Source organism: Sinocyclocheilus anshuiensis, unplaced genomic scaffold (assembly GCF_001515605.1).
Source record: "Sinocyclocheilus anshuiensis isolate Anshui unplaced genomic scaffold, SAMN03320099.WGS_v1.1 scaffold987, whole genome shotgun sequence".
NCBI classification, from domain to species: domain Eukaryota; kingdom Metazoa; phylum Chordata; class Actinopteri; order Cypriniformes; family Cyprinidae; genus Sinocyclocheilus; species Sinocyclocheilus anshuiensis.
This window is the reverse complement of record NW_015542416.1, coordinates 633,026-643,388: the sequence shown is the minus strand read 5'-3', so window position 1 is coordinate 643,388 and position 10,363 is coordinate 633,026. Positions and strand designations below refer to the sequence as shown.

At 35.4% G+C, this 10,363-nt stretch overlaps 1 protein-coding gene across 1 annotated transcript in view; it reads right to left on the bottom strand.

Annotated features, from left to right (window-relative positions):
• Nucleotides 1–10,363, bottom strand: part of LOC107693464 (collagen alpha-1(XXI) chain) — a 47,951-nt gene that overhangs the window by 2,305 nt on the left and 35,283 nt on the right. Inside the window, exons 18-26 of the mRNA XM_016492868.1 lie at nt 9,470–9,523; nt 7,734–7,787; nt 7,373–7,426; nt 7,174–7,245; nt 5,762–5,797; nt 4,763–4,807; nt 3,267–3,299; nt 2,060–2,206; nt 1,695–1,749 (exon numbers count right to left, since the gene is read on the bottom strand). Of these exons, the coding sequence (XP_016348354.1) occupies nt 1,695–1,749; nt 2,060–2,206; nt 3,267–3,299; nt 4,763–4,807; nt 5,762–5,797; nt 7,174–7,245; nt 7,373–7,426; nt 7,734–7,787; nt 9,470–9,523 (550 nt within the window). The remainder of the gene's footprint in view (nt 1–1,694; nt 1,750–2,059; nt 2,207–3,266; nt 3,300–4,762; nt 4,808–5,761; nt 5,798–7,173; nt 7,246–7,372; nt 7,427–7,733; nt 7,788–9,469; nt 9,524–10,363) is intronic.

Sequence of the window (10,363 nt, the reverse complement as noted above, 5' to 3'; positions counted from 1 at the left end):
AGAACAACCCCCTTCTTTTTTTTTTTTTTTTTTTTGCTAATCCATTTCTCTCTTATACATCATAATGTGGAAGAAAGAGTCTATCACTAATTATGTTGCATCAGTGCTTAATGTTTGGCATCAAATTCATGAATATACCACTGCATTTACATATCAATGATGCAATGCCAAAACATGTCCAGTTTAATTCTAAGAGTTGGAAAAGGGAAGGAACTGGTCATAAGGAAACTCATGAGACTGTATTGTGGCAAAAAAAGAAATGTGACTAATATTGCTGTGTTCCAGGAGTCAAGTGAAGTAAAAATAAATACAAAGTGGTGGACAAAGCAACGTAAAAGTTGGTAGTAAAATATAATTTAGTCAATATTGAAACATAAATAAAAATTAGTTCACTGAATGTTTATATATATATATATATATGGTATGTATTTTTGAATCCAGGTCATTTTAAAAATGTTCCTGTGCAACACTTTTGCAAAATCATATTTTGTTGCTTCCTGCAGATTTTGCCACAAAGTGAAACGTCCAGTGAGTGTTGCTAAAAACACGTTTTGTTTTATCCAAAACAGATAAAAGTGAATCTGGTAATGTTTTATTGTGTTGGTCATTGTATGTGTGGCAGCAGTTTGAAAAAGTTTACGTCTAGTGCGTGTCGCTAAAAGGTTATTGTTCAGTCACATTTGAAAATAGCATAAAACCTATGCTAAACCTAACCCATAGCGTTAACTAAAGCCAACATGAGATAAAATCATTTAAAGCTTGATAAAAGTTTTTGAGCTGTTTTATCACGACTCATGGTGATATTTCATGGGACACACCAGCGTAATGCGCGCTACCGAGCAAGTTTACTCTGTTAGAAAAGCTAAACATTTGGAGCTGGTTATGTGATGCAAACATCAAAATGTTTTAGTTTACAAACTGTGCACTATGGTACAAGAGTTTTGAGCTCATAACATAGTACTGGGCAAGAAACTGCGTGAAAACAAGCCTTTATTAATTGATAATCTGCCCCATAATCAAAATGTGTGTGAAAAGGAATCAAGGTTATTGGTGTTGTACTGTCACTAGTGTCCCTTTCACGTGGAAACTAGAGTTAATTGTATGTTTAGGTAAATTTTTGGGGTTTTGCACAAACAGAGGCCTGTTTTCTCAATAAGTATGTTGGTATTTTTCTTTTAATTATCATCAGTGACATCAAGGCTATAACATGGTTGCTTATCGAGAAACACGTGATTGGAATTGACCATTGACTCCATTGGAGAGGTTGTCATCTCCTCATGATAAAAAAATAAATAATCTCTGGAGTTGCTGTCAAAGTACAGTAGAGCATTTCAGATCAGTCAGTTTTAGGTCTCTGTGATGGTTAGGCCACATGTAGACAATATGCTGCGAGGCAGCTCACTAGATTTATAAATGGACCACTGGGAAAAAAAGTAAAATGCTAACAGAATGTATGACATGACCCCTTTAATTCAAAGCAAACTGTAAAAACTCTGATAGCTCAGCAAGTTTCCGTAACAAAAGCTCCTTTCTAGTGAACTTTGCTTTTATCTAACAGCTTTAATTGGACGCTGCATGCTATTCTCGGCTCTTTACGTATCAGGCTTGATCGTATTAAAAAAGGGAAAAGGAAAAGCTCCTTGGGCTCTTTGTTCTCGAGAGAATAATGACCTTGACCAAGGTCGGATACTCACTTCTCAAAATGTCCCCACAGAGTTTTATTAAGTGCTCCTCCGAGGGAGGCTTACCCTGAAACACATATTGAGTCACTCATTAGATGGCGTCGCTACATGAAAAACACATACAGCTTTCAAAGAAGTTAAAGGCTTGACAGATAACAAAGGAAGAAGCATAAGAAAGGAACTCAATTACACAGTCTTGACCTAAGGCCTTGTGGTTTCTTTCATGAATCAGCTGAAATGATGCGTCCTGACATTGCCCCAGCCCATGCCGTACTTCGTTTATGACGTGTTTATTTCTTGTGAAAGGAAAGACCTGGTGGCTATAACAAAAATGTGAATTGCTATCGTGTAGTTGTGAGAAATGTAAGAATACTCACAGGCTTCCCTGGAAAGCCCGGAGCGCCGGGAAGCCCTGGCAAACCGTCCTGACCGGGGAATCCACGCAGCCCGACTACACCCGTGTGTCCCACGTCTCCCTTCTGTCCGTCACGACCTTTGACCCCGCTCTCACCCAGCGTGCCTTTCTAGTAGATTCCAAACAGCACACTTAAAGCCTACTGCATGCTTGCATTTATATTCCCCATGCAAGTGAGACACAATTAATGAAATTAAAATAATGATGTGGCCTTGCATGATTACTGAATTGTGAAAAGGTGGCGTATTAAACGAACGTATCATTAAAATGCATTGTGTGCTGCTCTGTTCATACTCCAAGCATGCTTACTCTAAATGTGGTTTGCTTATGCATGCTTACATGGTTTGTGAATGCATTTGCATATTTTTTTTCTGAAATGTTACAGAAATATAATATATTAACTATCAATCAATCTATCTATAATATACAGTTTTTAGTATAGTATTTAATAATATTTAGAATTTGTCTTTATTTTTATATTTTCATTTTTTTTACACGATTTTGTCATATATATATATATATATATATATTTTTTTTTTTTAGTACTCAAACTTACATTTTCAGTTAGTTGCCAAGGCAGCTTTTGTCATTTTCATTAAAAATTTTAAAGCGTTTCATCTGATAACATGCCACCATATTCAAATAGACTGAAAAATAAATTAGATTTGAATGCTTGTTGTTGAGCAGCAGTATGAAATGTTAAATGTTTTTCACATCAAAGATTAAATCACAAATCAAAATATTTGTCAAAATAATCACAATATGACATTCTGAACAAACCGCGCAGCTCTAGAGTGGAGCAAACATACAGTACAGAAATATTTAATAAACATGTTCAATTTCTCTGGAGAAACAATACATTCTTTTAAAGGAAGCGACTGATTTGCATATGTCTGCTACTGATTTGCCCGCGAACACAAAATAATAAATATACATAGGAAATTTCTTCTAGTTTACAGGGCAACCAGTTTGCCGGTTTGCTCTGACAGCACGCTGAAACCAGCTTAGTATAACTGTCAAGCTGTCAAATGTAAACACTTTGTGGACGACATGCTTCAAAGCGCTCAGAAGTGCTCTGCCGTCGCATGTTCCTTCCTTCAGGAGGCGGAGATGCTCTTGTTTCTTGTGTAAATAGCAGGAATGGTTTAAATGTGAGTGATTCTACGCACCTCTCCTTTGCTGCCTCTGGGTCCCACTTCACCCTGGTTCAGGAGGAATGAGAAAGAGAAAACTTTTTATGATAAAATCAGAGAGAGAGATAGAGAAAATCTGTTATTAAACACACAGACAGGCTCAATATTCACAGCGGCGAACAGAAGAAAAGCTCTTCAAAGCCACAGACAGGGAAACCCTGAAGACTGAATCACGTAAAGACACGTCAACAGAAGCTGGACATATCACTGTCGGCACATCGGACGGTTCAGACTACGATAATGTGTACGAGTTCACACAGGCAAGCACTTGAGGGTGTTTCTAATAACAAGCTACTTTTTTCAACAAGTAGAAGGCAAAGTGTTATAAAACTCTAATGATTTTAGTCACATTTTATTGTGTATGCAATTTTTGTGCCAGATAGATACTACTCTGATTGTAGATGTAAGCTACAAAAACAGTTATATATTCAAAAAGATATTCATTCCTCTATGTCTTTGCCCATATGGAAATGTAATATATTGGCCAAGAGAAATATTGCCATAAATGTTACCTATAAGGCATATAGCTTTTACATGTATATTCTCTGGGTAGATGAAAATATAAGTTTGTAACACACACACATATACACACACACACACTCACACTCACACACACACACACACACACACACACATATACACACACACACACTCACTCACACACACTCACACACACACACACACACACACACTCACACTCACATACACACACACACACACACACACACAGTATATACAGTGTATATACTGTATATATATATAGTCACATTTGTATGATGCTTTTCATATGGCATTATATGTAGCAACTATACATGTCAACAGTGTATATTGTATTTATACTTTATCAAAACAACATAAACTATGTGTTTATATATGTTTTTGCAATAAATTACATTGTTATATAACAATTGATATTATATAAGTAAATATAAAACATATTTATTTACATATGTACATAGCTATACATTTTTTGTGTGGGTTAGGTATATATGTTAATATTGTTCCCATGCATTTCTAATAGGTTTCATGTATGTTTTTACTTCAAAGCGCTGTTTTGATTCTGTATGTTGTCATTTCTACTCTTGACACAAAGTTACTACATACAGTGTTATATTTGTGATGTTGATGAATGCTGCTTGCAAGTATACATGGACCCATGACTTTATTCCATCGAAAGATTGCTCAAGCGTGACTGACAAAGACGCACATTATATATATACAGTATTAATTAACCTGAAATGATGAGTCTGTCTTCCTAAAATTATGTAATTATGTAAATGTTGCAATTTGAAATTCAGTTCACTGAATTTCTCTTCCTGTAATTCAAACTCTCCTGATTTACTTCCCTGCTTAAATTCTGAATGCTATGCATTGGCTTTTTCTCCTCACAGCCCTGCTAACCCTGTAGATGTTGAGGTGGGTGCTATAAGGAGATGCGCACCCTGCTGGATGAGAGGAGTTTGCACACTTACTGGAAAGCCAGGCAATCCAGCGAAGCCTTTGCTGCCTTTTTCACCCTGTGAATGGCAGGAGGTCTGTGTTAGCAGGGGTCTCAAACTCTGAAAGGTTATCATTAGCATTTAATAACAGCAGGTGGCTCCCTATAACCTTTAGAAGACGGTGTCACATCCGTGTAACCGAGAGACACTGAGCCAACTACACTTAGAGTGGTGCACCCTACTGAGACTGCTAGTTAAACTACACAAACCACACTGTGGATGTTGATCTTGTAGTGTAAGCATGAGAAAATTAACTAGAAATTAATCATTATAATAATTAGTATTTCTATGATTTAGTAACCATGTTTTCATTGACCCATATGGCATTTTTTTTTCCATGACCAAATTATATTTCAAAATATACGCTAAATATATGATGTAAAGCGTGAAACTCAATGAAATATATATTTGAAAATTGAAAATATTCAGTTTCAGGTGCAAGAAAATACATTTCTAATCTTACAGTAACCTACATTAAGGCTAAATGTAAATGTGGATAGAATAGCCTACTAGAGACCGAACATAGATTTATATTATATATATATATATATATATAGCTTTCATTGAATTGCTGCACACCCAACGCGCATATTTAAAAAAGGCCAATGTATTTTAACAAATATATGTATTTATTTATTTATTTATTTATATTTAAAGTATATTTATTATTAGAATTTCAAAAATCATGTTTTCCAAACAGGTTTCCCAAACACTCCCCCCGTCTGCCGTTGGTCAGTGATATGAGCCATGAACTTCCAAAAAAATGACACAAATCACTTTGAAGAGTGATGAAGTTAACCTGTTCCACTAATTTCACACTACGGCTATCATCTAGGTTCGAGTTATATTTGAGATCAGAGACGAATCTGAATTTGTGTTGACGCCAAATGCAAACCTCTGATGAATCACAGACTTATTATAGTATTAGTCAAAAGTGTTTTTAAAGTGTGAAGGAAATGACTGGGGATCCACCTGAATGCCTCTGGGTCCGAGTTCTCCTCTCTCTCCCTGAAAATAAAAGAGAAACACAGACTTATTTCCAATTCTGCACAGCAGGAGAACCCTGTTCTTCAGCATATCAGTCAAAAATTACATTTAATGAGCTGAAAAGCCAGTATATCAGGCATATCTTCCACACAAGCAGTCATTTAGCTGATGCTTTATCCAAATGACAATAGATTTATGGCAGCGTCGGCACATCTCTACACATCTTAATACTGCATTTATAGTATGAATATGCATATATAGCCTACATAAAGCATACTGCCACTGTGTGCAGTGTGTTCAACCTCAAGACATCCACATCTCCGCTGGAAACTCAAGGTGTTTCAGAAGATGAGAGCTGGTTTCTAGCTGAACTGGTTTAGGCTCGGCAGGCTGGTAGACCATCTCGCATCTATACGACCTTAATGTGGTTTCACAGCATGTTGCATTAGAGGATTGTAATCCTTTATCGAGATCAAACCTTTCAGGTGCTTAATTATTCACCTGACAAACACTATTATCCAGAGTGACATTTTATCAGCATGTGTGTCCCTGGGAATCAAATCCTTGCTGACCTTGCTGTCACTAAAGCCATGGATAACTTCATTTCTGCATTGGGTTGTATAGTACTATTGTTTATGGTCAGTATGATTTTTATTTTTTATTTTTCTAAATACTTTTATTTAGATGGGATGCATTAAATTCATTGAAAGTGATATTACACTGTAACAAAAGATTTATATTTCTAATAAATGCTGTTCTTTTGAACGTCAAAGAATCCCTAATCTTTATATTTTTAAACAGTTTATATATTAAGTCCCATTTATTTGCATATGCAAATTAATTAATTAATTAATATACATGGCCATTCAAAGCTTTGGAGGTCAGAGAAATTAATACGCTTATTGATCAAGGATGCATTAAATTGATCAAACAGACAGTAAAGACATTTATAATGTTACAAAATATTCTATTTCAAATAAATGCTGTTCTTTTGAACTTTCTATTCATCTGTGAATCCTGAAAAATAAAATGCATCACAGTTTCCACAAAAATATCGTGCAGCACAACTGTTTTCAACATTGATAATAATCAGAAATGTTTCTTGAGCAGCAAATCAGCATATTAGAATGATTTCTGAAGATCATGTGACACTGAAGACTGGAGAAATGATGCTGAAAATACAGCTGCGCATCACAGAAATACATTACAGTTTAACAGAGATTCACACAGAAAACAGCAGTTTTACATTGTAATAATATTTCACAATTTTTACTGTATTTTTGATCAAATAAATGCAGCCTTGGTGAGCAGAAGAGACTCATTCTGAAACATTAAACATTAAAAAATGACTCGTGCATGCTGGTGTTTAATGGTGTTTAATGGGATGGCAGCATTACCTTGTGTCCTTTAAATCCAGGAGGGCCCATGGCTCCCTGAAGGCCTGGAAATCCCAGCTCGCCCCGCTCGCCCTGAGAGATTCACAAACCCACTGAGAATAAACTCTTCACCTCACTCATCCAGAGAGCTCTGAATGCAAACCTCACAACTGAGTGACTTAATGCACAAAATCTAAGCTACAAAAGATGAGGCTCTTACCTTTTGACCTGCGGCTCCAGGAGTACCTGCGTCTCCCTTTTCTCCTGCGTTACCCTAAACACACACAGCAGTGAGTAAACGTCTACAAACACACATCTGACACACGCATATATAACTCCTCCATTATAACGTGGCTAGAAGAAGCCATTTATTTCCATAGACTGATAAAAGACTATTAATCACTTGAAATATTAAATGAAATGCTGTTACAAAACCGGCAACCTAAATGATTTTGTTCAGCGTACTTCTATAATCCATTTGATAAGGGCACAATAAATGTAATCTCAGCACGGCTATTCCCACCTGATTCAAGTCAAGGTATTAGCATAATTGCTAAAGGTGATGTTTGGAGCAGACCAACCTTGGGGCCATGGAGTCCGTCTGCTCCGGGGGGCCCCGAAGGCCCCGGCGTGCCCTGAAGGATTTAATCAGACAGGATTCAGAGTTAAACTGAAGCGCCGAACGCTGATAACACACAGCGGCACGCTCGGCGGACTGCAAATAAACCTTCAGCACAACTCCAGAAGACTCTTACTTGACCAAAATAGGAAATGAACTCACTTAAATTAAAAGAAATGGCATAAATGAATGGAAATGGAAATTATGATGTGCAAAACAGATTCTAACGCACAGGGTTTCTGCAGGTCATAAAAAGTCACATTTTCACAAATTAAGGTCTTAAATCAGAGCAGAAAGTCTTAAATTCATGGCATTAAATTTTGCATGCACTGCAAATGAATTAATTAAATGTGTCTTGTTTTCCAGTACAAACATCTAAACATCCCTAAATCAAGATACATTTACTGGAGATGCCAAACGAAGACATGAAGTATTGTTTACTAACAAAATGAAGTGAGTTTATGCTTAAATTAAGAACAAATATCTGTCAAAACTCGGTTTCCCTTTGAAATAAGTTAATATTTCTGAGCCTATTGACAGATATGTTCATGTTTTAATCATGAACATTTTATGTCATTTTGCTTCTCCAGTAAACATATCTTGAGTTAAATATATTTAGACGTTTGCACTGGAAGACAAGAAAAAAATACCGAGGCAGATATTCACGTTTTGCCTTGTGAAAGCATTGCATTTTGCAAAGTAAATTTGGGTGACACTTAAAGCCTTTATGTGTAATGCATTATAAAGGTTTTCATAATGTACTTTGCGATGCATTACATCTTTTTATAAATAATTGTAAACAAAGTTAAAATGCAGTATAATATTTGAAGGTTTGTTTGTCATGTTACAATTTCTAAAGATGCAACAATGAATAGATACGTATCACTATGATGTATTATAACTGCAGTTACAATTATTCATGAGATCATTCAGTGCATTATAAGTTGCATATATAGGCATAATTAATGCATTATATTTAAATGCTTTAGGTAAAGTGTTACTAATATTTTTGTTCTTGTTTTAATCATTAACTCGCTTAATTCTGATATATTTCTCTTATTTTATGTCATTTATTTTTTTCTTAAGTAAATATATCCTGATTTAAGAATCTTTAGAACTGGAAAACAAGACAAAAATACTGAGGAAGAAGAGTTTTTGCAGTGCGATGAGAAGGCACAGTAAAAGTTAGTTATTTCATTAATTTATTTATTGTTTGTAAAATAAATGTAAAAAGCAATGGAAGATGGAAGTTTTATTTTTAGATTATATGAAGCATTGAATTCAAATGTCTTGTATTAGCAGAGACCATACTGACGTATTCTGTTCTATATATATACGTTCCTTACATTTTCTTGTCTTAAATGTTCCCTCAAAAGCCCTAAACACAGAGGCGCATCAGATGTGATCCAGCACTAGGTGGCAGCAGCGTTTGCTCGGACTCAGCCGAATGTTCAGAGGTCACCCTAGCATTGTTTACTCTGTTACTCAGTCCCAGACTGATCGCTGGTTAGCGTTTGACCCCTGTCCAGATTGCTCTTTTCGCTCTCTGGCTGCGGCTGCTGATCTGATGAGCAGCTCTACAGCTGCCTGGGCCTCCATCCAATCCAGTTTCTCTGAAGTGTCTTATTTTATCGGGTCAGCTGACACAATGAGGGGGTAAAAAGGTGAAGCTGATATTCCAGCGGGACGTTTACTCACCGGAGCTCCTCTTGGCCCCGCTGATCCTTTCTGTCCCGGTGCTCCTCTCGCACCCTAAACTCCAGCAAATACAGGATCGATAGCATGGGTTTGTCATGCGCCGTGTTACAATTCAAGATGCAGAGACTGTATTTGCTTTAAAGGCAGGTAGTTACTGTCATACAGCTGCAGCCATTGTGCAGTATAGGTACAGCCTTGAAATATATCTAATCATTTTTAATCTCATTTATTTTACATTGACAAAATGTGGTTGGACATGAGTGAATTTCACAAAGAACATGTCCAGGTCACATTTCATTGCAAAATCAACAGGGAAACTGAAAGAAAATAATTAAATAATATTTTGCATGAAATAAATATATTTTGGTGCCATTTATGTTTTGCTGGGACATAAGTAAATTTAAATAAATAAATACATGAATATTTATTAATTTAATATTCATTATGCATTCCATGTATATACATTTACTAGATCATTTAACAGAGCATATATTTATGAAAGTTTTTTTAATAAAATAAATTCAAATAAAATAAATAAATACATATTCAAAAAAAACTGTTTTTGCTTTTATTGTATTGTATTGTATTTTATTTTAATTTTTATTTATTTTATTTTGTATCTTTTTTGGAAATTATTCCACATGTGACCACTTGCCTTAACCTGACAGTTATAAGCATGCTAGTTTAAATAAATAAATAAATATTCATTCATATTATTATTGTTGTTATTGTTATCCAAATGCAATATGTGTACATTATATACATTTATATACAATACATTTCTTTAAAAAAATCTATTATAAAAAATGTAATAAAAAGGTGAAATTCAAATACCAAGTAATTGGCAAACACATATTCTCTCTCTCTCTCTCTCTCTGTGTGTGTGTGTGTGTA